The 18,236-nt window shown below is 48.4% G+C and overlaps 1 protein-coding gene across 1 annotated transcript; it reads left to right on the forward strand.

The window, feature by feature from the left end:
* Positions 1-359: 359 nt before the first annotated feature.
* On the forward strand, positions 360-15,834 carry GPA33 (glycoprotein A33). Its single transcript, XM_012802602.1, has 7 exons — positions 360-369; positions 454-608; positions 4,457-4,673; positions 9,162-9,317; positions 14,202-14,321; positions 14,941-15,076; positions 15,561-15,834. The coding sequence occupies exons 1-7, from the start codon at positions 360-362 to the stop codon at positions 15,832-15,834; spliced, it is 1,068 nt and encodes a 355-aa protein (XP_012658056.1).
* The last annotated feature ends 2,402 nt before the right edge of the window (positions 15,835-18,236 follow it).

Raw genomic sequence — 18,236 nt, forward strand, 5'->3', positions numbered from 1 at the left:
TGTTAATGGTCCATAAATATTTGTTAAGTAAATGAATAAATCATCATCACAACAAAAAAGACAGCAGGTAATATGGTCGAGTTTTCTAGGTGCCAGGTACTAAGAGAAAATTGCACGTAATATCTCTTTTACTTTCTCCCACATTCTAGGAAGTATTAGGATTCTATTTCACCCATGACAAAAACTCAGAAAAGTTCACAGAGCTGCTAAGAGGTGGGGCTGAAGTTCAAAGCCAGGCAACTTCTTCAGTGATGTTGCAGGATGGAGTTAAGGTGGACTGAGGTTGCTGAATTCGTCTTTGATGTGTCAGGGCCAAGCTCACTGTTGTTGCATGTCTGGCTGTGGCTGTAAGGGCTAGGATGGCCTTGGGTATTCCCTCAGAGGTCCCAGGGGCACTGGGTGGGTGTGGCCCTGTCCTTTACTTTTCCCTCTCATTTCCTACTTCCTTTCCAGTCTGGGTGGCTGTCGGTGCCATCACTGTGGAAACCCCGCAGGATGTTCTTCAGGCTGCCCGGGGAAAGAGTGTCACCCTTCCGTGCACCTACCACACTTCAGTCACTGATCGGAGTGGATTTATCCAATGGGATAAGCTTCTCAGGACTCATTCGGTAAGTTTGGGGCATCAGAGGAATGATTATCAGCCAACCATGACCTCTGGGCAATCAAGCCCTACAGAATGGAATCAAGGTTAGCTCCAGAGCTAGAGTGTGTGGGGTGGCGGTAGTGATGTTGCAGATACGTAGTCTCAGATTGTGCCACCTTTGTTTTGGAAAAGTCGCCTGCCCTAAAATATCTTTCTGTTGGCCGGTCTCAAATGACTTAAGTTTTACCATTCAACTCAGTCATTCCTTCTGATTAGCACAGCCCTCACTCTGAAGCCAAATTTCCTTGTTTGGAGTGGCTTATTTTCTCCCGTTTGGATTCTTTTGGAGAATGTGGAGTTTTGTTTTATTTCCTAATTCTATTTTTAAATAGATACTAGAATCCCATGGTTTGAAAACCAAAACATCACAGAAAGTGTACACTGAGACGGCTCACTCTCATCCCCACCCCTGCCGTCCCTTCATCTAGTTCCCACACCCCTATCCCTCTGTCCCCACACCCTCCTGCACCCCAGGCAAGGCACACACAAACAGTGGTATCATATGTCTATGTACACATGCATATACATTTATAAATACATGTATTTACATATACTATATACATACTGTTCTGAATTTGCTTCTTTTCTCATTAAAGTATATCTTGGGGCTTGGCGCCTGTAGCTCAGTGGTTAGGGTGCCAGCCACATAAACAGGGACTGGCAGTTTCAAACTCCACCCAGGCCTGCTAAACAATGATGACAACTGCAAAAAAAAAATAGCTGGGCATTGTATCAGGTGCCTGTAGTCCCAGCTACTTGAGAGACTGAGGCAAGAGAATCGCTTAAGCTCAAGAGTTTGAGGTTGTTGTGAACCATAGCACTCTACCAAGGGCAACATAATGAGACTCTACCTAAAAAACGCAAAAAACAACAACAAATATATATATTTTAAACATTTGCAAGAAACATTTTTTTTTTTTTTTTTTTACAGTTTTTGGCCAGGGTTGGGTTTGAACTCACCACCTCCAGCATATGGAGCCAGTGCCCTACTCCTTTGAGCCACAGGCGCCACCCTAGATGAAGCATTTCATTTTATGAAGGTACTATGTGTACCATGAATGGACATTCAGTTTGTTTATTGTATTTTGCTACTACAAATAATGCTGTAATAAATACAATTATCCTTAGTCAGGCATGGTGGCTTGTGCCCGTAGACCCAGCTACTTGGGAAGCTAAGGCAGGAGAATGGCTTGTGCCCTGGAGCTCCAGGTTTCAATGAGCTATGAATGGGCCACTGCTCTAGCCTGGGCAACAGAACAAGAATCTATCTCCAAAAAAACAGAAAACAAGATCTTATAAAATGCAAACACTGCTAGCAGAAGTCAACATTAGTTCCGCAACCACTCAGAGTAGAAAAAGACTTAGTTTCTTCTCTGACAAAACAGAATGGGTAGCCCAGGACATCAAAGTCCTAAAGGGGCAGGACCAACGGGGAAGGAGAACAAGTCTGGGCCTGATGAACCACGGAACCCTCATGGGCCACAGCCACCTGTCCTGTGGGCTCCCAGAGTCCTAGAGTAATCACCTTCTTTGACTATCACATGTATTCAGCAAACCAGACATAAAGTCTATGCCTGACACTCCTCTGGGTGCTAAGGTAGATACTAAAGTTACTTTATTGACTGATAGATCCTTTACTTCCAAAAGGGCAAGCAAAGGTTCAGAGAAAGGGATTAACTCTGTTAATCTGTGTAATCCTCACACAGATTATGGGACTGGTTTTAGCAAGGGGTATGACTAGAGGGAGCTCTAGGGAGGAAGCCTTGGGATATCTTTGATGGGAGGAAGATGGGGAGGCCTGGGCAGAGCCAGCCAGGGTCAGAAAAGAGCTGAGCTGGGAGCCACCAGCATCCACAGACTGCTCCATGGCTCCTCATCTGCCCCCTTCTCGGTCAGGCCTCCCAAGAGAGCAGCTGTCTACCCCTGCCAGGCCTGTTGCCTATGGTCGGCAGATCGTGCCCTGAGTAAGCACATGCAGCCGAGGGGGCTGTGCTCTGTCAGCCAATCTGTATGCTGAAGTGGCCGGCAGAGCACCTTGTTCTGATCTGCGCCAAGGGCAGTGCGTGCGGGGGCAGCAGACCTGGCACCATGTGTCTCCTCTCTGCACTGCCCAATGAAGTCACAGCAGCTTCTTTTTTGCTTAATTCAATAGGCTTCATTCGGTCATCTTACCTCATCTCTCTTTAGCATGTCATACCAGCAGCCACTTTCCCATCTTGGAGTTTTCCTGCCTTGGCTCTCTGGCAGTCTTTTTTTTGGGAGGGGTGGGGAGGGAGAGGCAAAGTCTTACTCTCTCACCAGTGCCCTCAAACTCTTGGGCTCAAGTCCTCAGCCTCCCAAGTAGCTGGGACCACAGGCGCCTGCCCCAACACCTGGCTAGTTTTCCTGTTTTTATTGATTGATTTCCTTCTTCCTTTTCCCTCCTCCTCCTTCTTCACTTCTAGTTTTGTTTATTTTTTATAATTTAAAAAAATTAATATGAGGGTACAAATGTTTAGGTTACGTTGTTCTCACTCCGTGGTAAAGTTCAAGCTGTAGTTGAGCCCTTCCCCCGGGGGCTTGCTGACACCCTCACATTGTGCACATGAGAGGTCAAGCGCTTTGCTCGACGCCACACAACTAGCAAGTGGCAGAACTGGGACTTGAACTGAAGTACTCACTCCACTGGAATCAAATTGGCTTGAAAATCTGTGATTTTAACTGCTCTTATACACTATTTGATAAATGATATCATTTATCACTGAAGAGTAGATCAATTAATAAATAAATTCCAAAGGCAAGACTCAGGTACACAAAGGAAGCTTGGAAGTCAATGGAGGCTGCATAGCATGATGCCTGGTACACAGTAGGTGCTCAGTAAATATTGGTAACAAACGAGGGAGCATAGACAATGGGCTGAAATGGAAGGGACAAAAGAGATGCCAGAGATTACCAAAGGTAAAGTGGTGGGATGTGAGATGGCCCCTTCTACTCACAGGTGTTCCTGCCTACCTGCCTCTACCCCCAAGTCTTTCAGTATTTTCATTAAAAAATAAAAATAAAAAATAGGTCAGGTATAGTGGCTCATGCCTGTAATCCTAGCAGTTTGGGAGGCCGAGGCAGGTGGATTGTTTGGGCTCAGGAGTTTGAGACCAGCCTCAGACTGAGCAAGACCCTATCTCTACTAAAAACAGAAAAACAAGCCAGGTGTTGTGGTAGGCACCTATAGTCCTAGCTACTTGGAAGGCTGAGGCAAGAGGATTTCTTTTCTTTCTTTTTTTTTTTTTGAGACAGAGCCTCAAGCTATCCCCCCAGGTAGAGTGCTGTGGCATCACAGCTCACGGCAACCTCCAACTCCTGGGCTCAAGTGAATCTCCTGCCTCCGCCTCCCAAGTAGCTGGGACCACAGGTGCCTGCCACAATGCCTGGCTATTTTTTTTTTTTTTTTTTTTTTGGTTGCAGCCATCGTTGTTTGGCGGACCCGGGCTGGATTTGAACCTTAGGTATATGTGGCTGGCGCCTTAGCCACTTGAGCCACAGGTGCCACAAGAAGATTTCTTGAGCCCAACAGTTTGAGCTTGCTGTGAGCTGTGATGCCACAGACTCTACCCAGGGTGACAGAGTGAGACTCTATCTCAAAAAAAAATTTTTTTAAATCATGTGTACATATAAAATAGTAAAAGAAATCCAAATGGGTAGCACATATTAGAGTGGCTTGTTCAGAGGGGTGGTGTGGTGCTCTCAGGGACGGTGGATAAAGGTACTTGGGACAGGAGGAAGCACCATGTCGGGGCCGGGGGTGAAGGCCAAGTGGCATTTTTTTCTTCCTTCCAGGAAAGGGTGGTCACCTGGAATTTTGTGACCAAAGAGTACATCTATGGTAGCCTTTATGAGAACCGTGTCAACGTTTCGGCCAATGCTGAGCAGTCAGATGCCTCCATCACCATTAGTCAGCTGACCATGGATGACAACGGCACCTATGAGTGTACTGTCTCACTGCTGGCAGACCTGGTTGGCACCTTAAAGTCACGTGCCCGCCTCTTGGTCCTCGGTAAGTGTCTCCATTTCTTTGATGAGTTGGGGAAGAGGGAGAAGCACCCTCCTGGCAAGATGAAGCCAGAGGCAGTAACTGGTCCTGCTGGGGCCCCACTGTCTCAAGGAGGGGGCGCTAGTCCTCCCTTTGAACTGAAGATTACCCTGAGCAGTCCACAAACTGCAGGTGTTCCTGGAGGCAGAGGAGAAGCCTACTTTGGGGTGGTGGGTCCTGCTCTGCCTGGTGTTCTCTCCCCCGAAACCACTCTTCTCATTTTCATACAATAGCTGTGAAAAGAATCAAGAGGAAAATCTTAAATCCTATTGCAAAGACTCATTGGGCCTTAATTTGGTCCTCTGAGGGCAGCATTAAGACTCTCTTACAGGGAGGACACCTTTCCTTGTCCTGACTTCAGCCACCCAGTGCAAACCCTTCACACCGTATCTGCACACCCTGAGCCCCAACACACACAGCATTAGAAAATAACTGTTACTTAAACTACACTGCGGCCATGGCCAGTATAAGAAACGGTGCCACCTCTGGGAGGTAGCAACACTTTCAACCCAAAGAGTTGAACATTTTTCTTTCCCCTCCCTTTTTACATTACTTGATGGGATTTTATTTTTAACTGCATAAGGTGGCCGCTTTTTTGAAAGCATTATGGAGTGAGTCGAACTGTACAATTATACAGACTAGTTCAGTCTATCTTCCACGCTTCTCTTCATGTGCTCCCAACATTCACGCACTGACACAGTCTTCTCTTTTTCTTTTAAAAAAAACGGGATATTATGAAGATCACTCTGCGACTTACTTTTCTTTTCTTTCTTTTTAGAGACAGAGTCTCACTTTATTTCCCTTGGTAAAGTGCTGTAGCGTCACAGCTCACCGCAACCTCCAACTCCTGGCTTAGGCGATTCTCCCTGCCTGGGGCTCCTGAGTAGCTGGGACCACAGGTGTCCGCCACAACATCCAGCTATTTTTTTGTTGCAGTTTTGCCAGGGCCGGGTTTGAACCCACCACCCTCGGTATATGGGCCCCACGCCCTGCTCCTGAGCCACAGGCCCTGCCCTGCAACTTACTTTTCTTTAACAAGGTTTCCTGCACATTTCTCCAGATGAACACAAATAGATCTCCCTGTTAACAGCATACACTTCATCACGGGATATACCATGATTTATTCGATTGTTCCACACTGATAGATATTTAAGCTGCTTCCTTTTTGTTTTTGATATGAAAAATACAATATTCCCCCCCACCCCCCCCATGCACAAATGTGTGTGCGTGTAGGGCGAGTACGAAGTCCATTTCCTTCGGGGAACGTAAGCATTAACGCGGACTTTGTAAGCATAAATGCCCAACCTCCCTTCCCCCCTCTGGGCCAGAAGATACACGTTTAATCGGAGATTATGGAACTTGGGGAAATCAATGTTGTCCTTTTTCAAAAAAAAAGAAGGAAGGGGTGGAAGAAGGAAAGGAGGAAGGAAAAGAGGGAGGGAGACCATTTTGTAGTACATGTTAATAAATCCAGTTTAAAAAAAAAAGAAAGAAAAGAAATACAGTACAAATCTAAAAAACAACAAACACAACTTTTCTTTCCAAATGGCTTTGCAGCTGGGCTATTTTCAGGCACAGGACTTTAATTATACGGGGCCGGCCTACTCGGGTTGAGTGACCTCCAGTAAACCGAGGGAGCAGGAAGCTCCCAGGCGGCCTCTGCCCCCCAGCCGCTCAGCCCCCGCCTCCGGGGCGCGCAGTCTAGGTCACCGACCCGACTGGCGGGACCGGGAGGGACCTGCAGTCCGTCTCCCCGGCCTCTGGCTCCCCCTGACGTCTGCAGCCGGAGTCGCGGGCTTCGGAGACGTCTCCTTCCCATCTCTTCTGCCCCCATAAATATTATTTGCTTTCTGCTTGGGAGGTGAGACCCACCTGCGGAGAATCAGACATCCAGCCCCGGACTCACGGCCACCACATGCGTGGAAGGACGTTTAAACTATATCGGATTCAAGGTCCTTCTTGTTTTTGATGGTGGGATCTGGACAAGTGAGGCCTGGTGTCTGCCCTGAAGCTGAAGCGAAGTTTGGGGGTTGAGGTTAGCAGTCAGGGGAGAAAGGACGCAACGCACTCCTCTATAAAGCTGAGCTCTTTAGGGGTAGCTGGTCCCTTGTTTGTCATCACTGCTACTCCTGCCTCTGGAAAAAATTAAGGATTTGCTCTTTGCAGCGTTCCTAAGCTTAGCAAATGGCAGCTTAAAGCACAGTTGGTGTCTGGGCCCATTCAGATGCTTTTTTATGCTTCTGTAGTTGCCACTGGACATTAGTCACTTTCTTTCCCTTTTCACCCTGTAACCCAAAGAAACCCAGTGGCAGACAGGCTCTGCTATCACCCATGCACACTCAGTATGCCTTTGGGCTGGCGTGGGACTTCTCAGGTAGTCTTGGTATTTGGGGCCAGCTCTCTAACTGTGGAATCCAGGCTTAGCCTCCTGTTTCAGGCATTCTTGGGAACAAGGTGGGGAGGTGTGTTTCTGTACTGCTGAGAGCTCAAGAGATAAAGTTTGGTCCAGTAAATCTGTTCTAGAGCATAGTACCTTGGGAGAGGCGTTCACCTTCTCTTGTGACCCCAGGGACCTGCTTGCTGGGCCAGCAGGGCGGGCAGCAGAGCCATGAGTTGGAGTGGTCCTCAGTAGCAGCTGTCCCCTCTCTACTGTGTTCCAGTCCCAGAGTCTGGGCCAGGATAGATGCAGCCTGACTGGACCCTGGGCCTCGTAGCTTTAAGGACTGTTCAAGCAGGAGCGGCAGAAAGGGAGGGCCCTCTTGTTTCTCGTCCTCTTGCCCTGCTCATGGCTGGCCCTCACGTTGGCACACCTTACAGGGGCCTGCCTATTTTCAAGAGGAGACACTGTAGCTGGTGGACTAGAGGGAAGAGGTGTGTCCAGAGAGCTTGTCCCAGTGATTTCGGGAGGGGCTGAGATTGGATGCCCGCCTTTGCTCAGTGACCTACCAAGTACCTGGATTATAGAACGGGTGGCACTGGTCATCAGGCAAATGAGCCATCCCAGGGGGCATGAAAAGAAAGATGCAGAAGACACAGGTCTGCAACCCAGGGATTCCAATAAGAGCTTTCTCCACGGTCAGTCCTCCCCTTCTCACACCACGGACACTGTCTGAAATCTCTAGCGTACTGCATGCTTCTTGCCCTGGAGCCTTTGTACACGCTGTTTGCTCCGCCTAGCGTGCCCTCACCTCTCTTTCTCTGATAACTGTCACCATCTCCACCATTGGCTGTTGACACTGGTAACAGCAGGGTGGTGGAATGGGGAGTGGGGCAGCCTTCAGGAGCTCTGATTGTCATCCCAATGACACTCCCTTCAGGTCACAGCTGATGCTGTATTGTGCCTTCCCCATCCTAGCAGCCCTGCCTCCTGCCTGGTCACTGTCCACACACTTGTCTTTTGCCCCCACTGCATCCCTTGACTAACTCACTGTGTTATACTAGTGCCCAGCACTGTCAGGCACACAGTAGGTGCCCAATAAGGTTTGCAGAATGAACCCCTGTACACAGTGGTGCCTTAATAACACTGAGTAAAAGGCTCAAGAAATCGGGTTAGGACCGTGAGTTGAGGATGCTGCTCGGTTTGTAACCTCCTCTCTCTGGGCTTCCCTGTTCTTATCTCTGCCCCCTGCCCCCTCTGTCTCATTCTCCACCCAGCACTTAGCCCTACCCTGTAGTCGCTCCTATCACCAGGCACACAGCCACACAGGCAATTGCATTCTATCAGCAGAGCACTGGAAGCGGGTAATGCCTTACCCTGAAGAGAACATTCCTAAGAAGTTAAGAGTTGAAGGGCTTCTGAGATCATTTAACCCATGGGTAGGCAAACTAGGGGCCAAATTCAGCTCACAGCCTTTTTTTTTTACTTTCCTAAAGCGTTATTTAAAAAGAAAAAGAAGTACAACAGAGATGATAAATGGTCTACGAAGCCTAAAATATTGCCATCTGGCCCTTTACAGAAAAGGTTTGTTGTCTCCTAATTTTACAGATAGGAACTCTGAAGTTTAGAGGGATTGAGGATTTCCCTAAAAGGGACGGATGGACTAATGTGAGCTGGTGAACTGTGCACTGGGCCTGGAGTCAGAAGACCTGGGTTCTAGTCCCAGCTCTGCTACAACCCATAAGTAACTGCCCTCCCTTGGCCTTAGTATCCCCATCTGTATAATGGTCATGTTGAACTATTTTTAAAATTCTGTGAGTCTAAACTAGAGGAACATATGAAACCACACCTACTATAGCCAGAACATGATGCTTCCTGCTGTATGTACTGCCTCTCTGTGATGGGGTCAGGCCACCAAGCAGATATTTTGGGGGTGAATTTGTTTTACAGCATTATATCTCACACTAAACTATGGATTTCTCTGCCTTTAAACAAACGAGGCAGTATGTACCTGTTTCCAGTTGTCACCAAGCTCTGCCTGATATACGGCTGCTCTTTGATCTTCCTCTACACAGTGTCACCTTCCAAGCCAGACTGCGCCATCCAGGGAGAAACTGTAATTGGGAATGATATCCAGCTGACCTGCGAATCAAAGGAGGGCTCCCCAGCCCCTCAGTACAGCTGGAAGAGCTACGATGTCCTGAACCAGGAGCGGCCACTGCCCCAACCAGGTAGGTAATGGGGTCAACGGGGAAGGTTGCAGCTGATTGGCAAGGCCTGCCAGGGGAGACGTGGGATGACCAGTCAGAGCTCCTGAAGGCTGCCCCTCTCCCCATTCCACCACCCTGCTGTTACCACTGTGATATCTTGGGCCATCTCTCCAAGTGCTGGTTTCTCATAATAATACTTCCCTCACAGTTCTGGTGAGAAATAAAGATGATTCATGTAAAGCACTCAGTGGAAGCACACAATAATTGTTAAACTGTTTTCTCTATTCTTCATACCTCAGTTCTCTTGACTGCAGTTGTTATTGACAACCACTTTGTGCAAAAGCACGGGGTGGGGGTTTAATTCTGATTATGATTACGACCATGATGCTATATTAGTATATCATTATGATTGTGTTCATAATACTATATGATTATATTGTTATGATTATGTCCATAATGCTGTGTTACTATATCATTATGATTATGATTAAGTATACATTGAGGCTCCAAGTCTAACTCTGCAGCTCCTCCCAGGGGCGAGGCATTTCCATTTCCATCCCCTATCCATGCTGGGCCCATCCATCTCTGACTCCACTGACCCCACCACATCCCGAACATCCTCACAAATGAACACCTGCCTGCAGCGCTCCTGCCCCTGTTGGGAGACTTCTCTGCTGGTTAGAAGTCAGAGTTTAGCTTTTCAGTGATCCAAAAGGGGAGAATTCTGAGGACATGAAAAGAGGTTAAAGGGAGACATTTTTCTGTCTTTTCTGAAGGTTTATTCTGCCTCTAGTTGATATTTTCTCAGCGTTAGGCTGGGGACCTGGGAATGATGGAAAAGAACGTGGTTAACGGTAATCCCGACACAAGCTTGCCTCTGGATGGTGATGCGGGGTGAGGGTCTCAAAGTCTTTGTCTGCACCCTGCTGCACAGAGCCAAGAGACTCTACCCACATCTTCCTCCCCTGTGGGTCAGTCCAAACCTATTTGTGACTTTTAAAACATTTCAGATTACCATGGATGATTTGGAAAGGGGGTGTTCCCCCACCCTTCTACATCTGAAGACAGAATTTCCAGCATTAGAGATTGTTTCCTTTGACCGAGTAATCAGTGTAAACAAGTTAGCAGTGAGATCAGGGACTCTGGAACCAGAAAACAAGAATTTGAGCGTTGAATTCTCCACTGTAAATCATTAATAGCCTCACTGACCTTTAGTATTATCATTTGAAAGAAACTGGTATGGTCATAATATTACCTTCCCCCAAAGCCGTGAAGCGGATAAGAAGAAATCACTTATGTTGCAGCTCTGAACATGCTCTGTAACTGTGTCCCAGACAGCTGGGTTTTATGCATCAAGTAAATAGGAAGCTGTATATCAAGGAAATGGCAGGGGGGATTCTGGGGACTGGAGTACTTTGCCCAGGGAGACTATGAAAAGTGGGGATGGGTCCAAGAAGGATCTTGAGGACCTTGGGTGAGAGGTGACATCCTGAGCTTATTGACAAGCTGTAGGGTCACGGTAAGGGGGCAGAAAAGTTAGATCTTGTCAACTTGGCTTTAGTGTCTTGGTAAGACCTGAGCTTCCCTGAAGAGGAATCTCTCCACACCTGGAGCAGAGTCAAGGTGGGAGGTTACCTTCCTTGCATTCCCCGTCCTGACCACGAGGTGTCACCACTGCAGCAGAAACATTAGTTTCTCTGGATTTCAGAAATTACTGGTCCCTTTCTAAAGGAAAAGGGGTTTAGGAGCCCCAACATAGAAACAAAGCAGGTCCTGTGGCAGATGACATTTACTGGTTCATCTCAGACCGGCTTTTAAGGCCCACTGTTTGCATCAGGGAACTAGGGAAGGATGGTGCTAACTCAGTGGACTACAAAGTCACCCCCCAATCAAGGCCCAGGAGTGTCCTCAGTCTGTGTGCAGTGTGCTATGTACCCCAAACACGTGGGCTGAGTTTTACACTCCAAAGTTGTGGGAATCTGTTATGAATTCTAGACCTTCTAAGTGGGTCCAGGATCATAGAACATTTCCCAAAGTGTGCTGCTACAAGATGCCTCTTAAAAATAACAAAACACAATTAGTTTGGAAAATGAAGTTATTAATACTATAACCCCCATCAGAGATTATTGGTGCTCTTTAGCATACTAAGAGCTTTGCAAGCTTTGCCCTTAAAAAACTTATTTAACCTCAACTCAGTGATTTGTAAACTTGTTTTGATTATGGACCTCTTTTTCAGTACCACATGTCAGTATCGCTTGTACACAATATTCCAGAAAATGCGTTAGGTGCAGAATCCTAGGATAGAAGGGGCAGCATTTTATAGAGAATGAACACCAGAGAGTAGTGTCCTGTGGTTCAAGGGAAGACTTTAAAGAAAACACGAGTGAAAAAACTGGAAGAAAAAAAGCCAATCAAAGTGCTGTTATTTCTAGATAGTGAGATTGTGAATGGTGTTTTTTTTGGGGGGGGGGGTTGAGACAGAGTCTCAAACTGTCACCCTGGGTAGAGCTGTGGCGTCACAGCTCACAGCAACCTCAAACTTTTGGGCTTAAGCAATTCTCTTGCCCCAGCCTCCCAAGTAGCTGGGATTACAGGTGTCCACCACAACGCCCAGCTATTTTTTTTTGGTTGTAGTTGTCCTTGTTGGTTAGCTGGTCTGGACTGTGTTCGAACCTGCCATGCTCGGTGCATGTGGCTGGTGCCATAACCACTGTGCTACAGGCGCTGAGCCAATTGTGAGTGATTTTTATCTCATTCTCTCTTCTTTATACAGGCTTTCCTTGACTTTTTGGATGAGATTAAATCCTCTGATGTAAGCTCAAATAGCAGCTGTGTTTTGAACTGTAACCCCCCTCAAAACCACCATTGTTTCATGTCTTTCTTCTTTTGTTGGCCGGAAACACTGAGAGGACGGGGACCTTTGTTATGTTCTTTATAGCTGTGATCAGCATGTTTTCTGTATTGAATTGAATTGAAATAGTTTTACATCATATAGTATAAATTCTTATAATGAACATATATTGCTTTTAGAATATAAAGTTTTTGTAAAAAAGGAAGTTGCCAATGACCCCAGAAGGTTCAAGACCTAAAATGGGATTTTTGTTCCAGCTTTGTCATTTCTTAATTTTGCAACCTGGAGCAAGTCCCATCACTTCTCCAAGCCTCTGTCTGCCTCCGTGCAAGAGGAGATTGAGATATTTGTTCCACACCCCTTCATACCAGAGTGTTGGAAGGCTGAGAGGACATTATATTTGAGGACATGTACCAAGCAGCACATCCAGACAAGGAAAGGCTGGAGATACAATCTTGCAAGACAGTGGCAGTGGAGCAGGGAGAGGGCTGCTTCCCTGGTTTTCCTGCAGGACATCAGGGAAAGTAGCAAATAAATAAATAAAGCTGGTGGGGCCAGATCTGTAACCTTGTCACATGAAAAAGCTGGAATTTGTTACAGAGGATTATGTGCAGCCTCTGAAATGTCTGAAACAGAGCAGTGGTGGGATCCTATCTGCAATTTAGGCCATCTCCTGTGGATGGAGTGTAGCCACCTGATGGCAGCAGGGATCACACAAGGCTGGCCCTGCAGCGAAATTAGAGGATGCCGGTCTCTAACTCTTCTGTCAGAATAGCAGTCATGACAAAGCATCTTTGAGGACAGGGCTTAGCCGTATGTCCGAGCATAAAGCTCTCTCTTTCAAAATGAAGAAATTCACAGATTGTAAATTTAGACAGAAGGTCTCTCAGGGGGGCACCCTTGTCCATCCCCCTGGAGTCAGGAGGATCAAGTGTTTTCACACGCACACATTCTGGAGAAGGTGCTGCAGCTTAAAGAAATGAAATGGCTTCCGGAAAAGGTAGCAGACGCCTCCATCCTACCCCAATGCCACACATCCACACCACGCACACACCCTGCCCACACTTTCACACACACGGCACACACAAACACACACACACTAATACTCCAGTACACACCCCCCACACACCAAACGATACATACACATCATATACACCACGCACATATATTGCACACCACATACACACTCATCCCCTCACACACTGCACACACACCACATGCACTCGCCCTCTCAACCCACACCACATACACCCTACCTGATACTCCTGCACCCCACACATTCACATCACACACACACACACACACACACACACACCCTGCATATATCACATATATGCCACATGCTACATGCACGCTCACCACACACTACGTGAACCAGATACACACCACACCATACTCATACCCCACCACCACACCACACACACAACACCCACAATACACGCCACACACACACCCCCACGCCCCTCACACATATCCCACACATATACCCTCCTCATGACAGAAATCCAGAGATCCAGGTTTTTGATTTCCCAAGCCTCTTTCACATGAGTCCAAGCTAAGGGATTCAGTTTCTCAAGATTATCGAAGTGGCAATATTATGTTCTAATTTTACAGCATTTTCACATTGCACTATCTGAAACATTCCGTCAAGCTGGGCCCTGTTTCTGAGCTCTCGCTACATGTCTGCCCTTCCACTGGGGCTTAGACGTATTAGCAGCACCTCCTTTTGTGTTCACAAGTCCCTGGGAGGCAGGTCCTGTTATTTCCATTATAGGTGAAGAAACGAAGCTTTAATGAAGCTAAGTTACTTGCCAAAGGCCCCAAAATAAGTGTCAGAGGCAGACATCAGCTCCAGGGTCCCTGACTGAGTTCACAACTCTTCAGTGTCATGTGTCACACCTGGCTCAGTGGTCCCACAGCCTGAGAGGTGGAGATTTTCTCCCTATTACAGATGAGACCACATCTGGGGAGGCTCAGTGGCAGAGCATGTACCTCCCTGGAGTCCAGGCCCCTGATTCCTGCTCTCTCCTCCCCCGACTGTTCTTCCTCTCCAGTCTCAGGCCAGCCCCTCTCCCTTAAGAACATCTCCACAGACACATCGGGCTACTACATCTGCATCTCTAGCAACAAGGTGGGGATGGAATCCTGCAACATCACAGTGGCCGTCAGAATGCGTAAGAGCAGCTTGGGGACGAAGGGATAACAGAGACCAAAAGATGGCTGACCCAGGGCCTAAGAGTCAGCTGTGAGACAACCAAGGCATTGAGTTGGCCAGTCTCTTTAGGGCCGTTCCCCTGCAGGGTATTTGTGGTGGTGGCCTAGGCAGGACAACTCCTGTCCTAGACTCTCCTCACTCGGAGGCCAGTCCTGCTCCACTGGTTCTTTGGAAGTGGAGCCTAGGACTGACTTCTGGAGACTTCCTCAGTTCTTCCCCTATGGGCTACTTGATGAGCAGGGGGAAAGTGCCCAGAGCCAGCTACTGCAGAGTCTGGCCCCAATCCTTTTGTGGGAGGAGGCGCCACGTGTAGCCCCAGGAGCTGGCAGGGCTGACACAGAGGATTATTCCAGAGCCAGGGTATCCCAGAGAGTGTTAAGATGTGGAGCTATTTGTCTGTCAGTCCTTATCTGCGCATCCATTCCCAAAGAGTATCCCCTGGTATGTCGGGTTACAGTCCCGCAAGGCCATGCCTGTCACCGAGTATTGTCAGAAGCTGGCAGCTGCTGCTCCCTGGGCTGGGAGGAGGGCGGGGGCCAGGCCAGCTCTGGTGGTACAGCTGCCCTGTCCTCTGGCAGCCTCCATGAACATGGCACTGTATGCGGGCATCGCGGCGGGCGTGGCTCTGGCCCTCATCATCATCGGCATCATCATCTACTGCTGCTGCTGCCGGGGGAGTGATGACAAGGCTGAGGATAGGGAGGACGCAAGGCCGTGAGTGTCTGGGCGGGCTGCCTGTTGGAAGAGTCTGAGCTTATTGGAAATAAGGATCCCAACTTCTCAGAGCTTCTCTCACTTGCAACACCCTGGGGGACATCACCCCCATTTTGTGGCAGAGGAAAGGAATAAGCTGACCATCATAAAATGTGCCTATAGTCCCAGGATTTTCCGAGGCTCAGAGGATGGGGCTGCCTGGGGAGTGTCCAGAGCCAAGAGTGGGCTGGAGCCTCTGTCCGAGGGCCAGACCCTTCTTGGCTAGTGGAGCCCTCCTGATCTTGAAATTCCCTCAACTCGTGAGTGGAACACCTTCGTGGTCCCTTCCTGTCCACTCTCAGCTCTGCCCTTTAGTCCAGCATCCTGTTCAGCTCTAGGGTGGGGCTGGCAGGTCTGATGGCTGCTTTTCCCTTAATGTGCAGGAGGCCCAGCTCCTTTGGAGGCCCAGCTGAGGGAAAATCCTTCCATTCTGTCTTAACTGTAGGAATCGGGCAGCCTACCAGGAGCCACCAGAACAGCTGAGAGAGCTTTCCAGAGGAAGGGAAGAGGACAGCTACAGGCATGAAGACCAGAGGAGCCATGGGGACAGCTCCAGGCATGAAGATGAGAAGGGCTATGGGGACAGCTATAGACATGAAGATGAGAAGGGCTACGGGGACAGCTATAGGCATGAAGACGAGAGGGGCTATGGGGACAGCTACAGGCATGAAGACCAGAGGAGCTATGGGCGCGAATCCCCTGTCCCCCATGACCGGTGATAGGATCCTGCTGTGGGGTGGGGTTGGAGGAAGGATGAGGGGTTCTTTCTCCTACTTCCTGGCCTCCCTATCCTCCCCAAGCCCCATTTTCCTGCCCCGGCCCCTCCATCCTGGATATTGATGGGATGCTTCTTCCCCTGTGATTGCTACAGGGGGACTTGGCTGGCCTAGGAAGGCAGTCCCTCCTGTTATTGACCCTGCCAACCACACTGTCCTGTGACAGACACTTCTCCACTGCCACACCTAGTTCAGGGCCTGGCCCTCACCCTGGACCAGGCTGCAGCCTCCACTTCCCATGTAGCTGGTCTTGCCCAAATGCAGTTTACTATTACTATTTACTAGCTGGCAGGAGCCCCAGGAAGCACAGTGTGGAGCATGGGGTACCCCTGCTCCGAGATCTCCAGGGAGGCAGCGCCAGTCCCAGAGGGTGGGAGCCTGCCCTGCTCACCTGTGTGCCCAGCACCTGCGGGAGCACCTGGCAGAGGGTTTGCACTCAGTATATCTTCTGTTGCATGACAGAAAGAATAAATAAGTATGTGAAAAATACTGCATCGGCCTGGCCTCCAGCCTCCAGCTCATTTCCCCAAACTGCCCATACATCCACCTCCCATTCTTGTGGTACACGCCCTTGTGGGACTTTTGCTCACACACTTTCCTACTCTGCCTGTCCCCTACACCCCATCTCAAGTCATAGTGACTTCTGTAACACATCCTGATCGCCCACATGTGGAAACAGTCCTGCTGCTTTGTCCCACACCCAATCGTGGGCCATGTGGAAAAGTCTTCTGATGGCATGTCCCACCAGGGGATAGGAGTGGGAGCTCCCTGGGGGAGGTCCGAGCCTCACAATTCCTGTCCCCTCCCCATCCCCAGGCTCAGCAGGTGCTTAATTGAGCTTAATTTGAGAAACTGCTTTGCTGATCTGGGCCTCTCCTCTCTGGTCTCCCTGTGCTGCAGACAAGGATGACTCCCACTGAAGCCACATGTTAGTCTAGTGAGTTAAATATGAATTGATTTAAAACAAACATGCACACAGGAGCTGTCCTACGGATGGCCCAGGTCCTCATGTACTAGTGACACCTTATAAGGCAGAATAAATGGCAGCTCCCCTCCCCACAGCCCATGCTGTGTATCTGGTTCCCTATGCCTTACCCCAGCTCCTTCCAGCCTCCTGGGCCCTGGTTTGCTGGTTGGGCTGTCTTGCTGCCCTCCCAAGCTGTCCCCTGTTTGTCAAGCTTTTCTTCTACTCTGAATGCTCAGGTGGTGTTAGGGCTGCTTATGTCTCATGGCCCAGTGCAGTGGCTGGTCTTACCCGAATGCAGTTTACTATTAAATAAATATTGCATCTTCCCTGGGTAATCAGAAGAACGATTCCAAAAGTCTATTGTCCACTTGTGATTTTTCTAAAAGGAGTGTATTTTTATATGCATTTTGTTAAATTCTCTGCTTCGTTCAAAATGTTTTCAATAATAATAAAATTGTTGGTGGAAATTCTTATTTCTTTTCTCATGTGGGTTTTGTTCACACTCAGGCAGAGAGATCTTGTGTCTTATGGGTCTGTGTCTATTTACCATTGGCCTCTTTTGCTTCCTAGCAGCAAGGTATGGAGAGAATCCTGGGGATGCATTGCTTGTGGCCATAGTAGAGTCAGGTGGTTCCTTGGTGGTTGAGGGCAGAGGACAGAGCCCCAAATGGTAGTTGCATCATCCAGGCGCCTGCAGTATCAGGAAGACCCTGGCAGGCCTGGGAGTCAGTCCACATGCTTCCAGACAGTGGAGATGTTCTTGCTGTTTCTGCTCTCTTGATACCCCTCCTTCAAGGCCCATCTTCTTCCTCTGTCAGAGAACTGTGGCTCTTCTCCCCAAAAGCAACTTGGCTCCACAGTCAGATCTTGGTCTTGACATTAACTCTCCTGGGACACATTCAAGGTCCTTTCCTCTGGGCTCCTCCTTGGGGCCCTGAGCTGTGTCCAGATCTGTCTCTGCCTGACCTGTATGATTCATGAGGATAGGAACTGAACCTTACTCATGTCTAGCACGTCTTGACTCATGATAAGGGTTTGTTGAATGAATGTTTGGTATCACAATATCTTACCCAAAGACATGCACCTCCTAGAGCTCTAGGTACTCTGAAGTGCTTTCTCGCCCCCAGGGTACAAGGTTCCAAAAGCATGTTTTCGAAGTAGCTATGAAAGGGGAGGCAGCCACCTTCCCCCACATTTGACCTGACTTTTCTCTTTGCCCCTCAAAGGGCTCTGAAGGTTCATCTGCCTTCATCCAGGCTAAGGGAGGAAAATGAGAGAAACCTATTGCATTAATTCAACAACAAATATTTTATGAGCACCTACTATGTACCAAGCACTGTGCTGCTTGTAATACACAAAAAAAGGTCACTAAGATGCT

Source organism: Otolemur garnettii, unplaced genomic scaffold (genome assembly GCF_000181295.1).
Source record: "Otolemur garnettii isolate 467f Iridium unplaced genomic scaffold, OtoGar3 scaffold00016, whole genome shotgun sequence".
Taxonomy (NCBI): domain Eukaryota; kingdom Metazoa; phylum Chordata; class Mammalia; order Primates; family Galagidae; genus Otolemur; species Otolemur garnettii.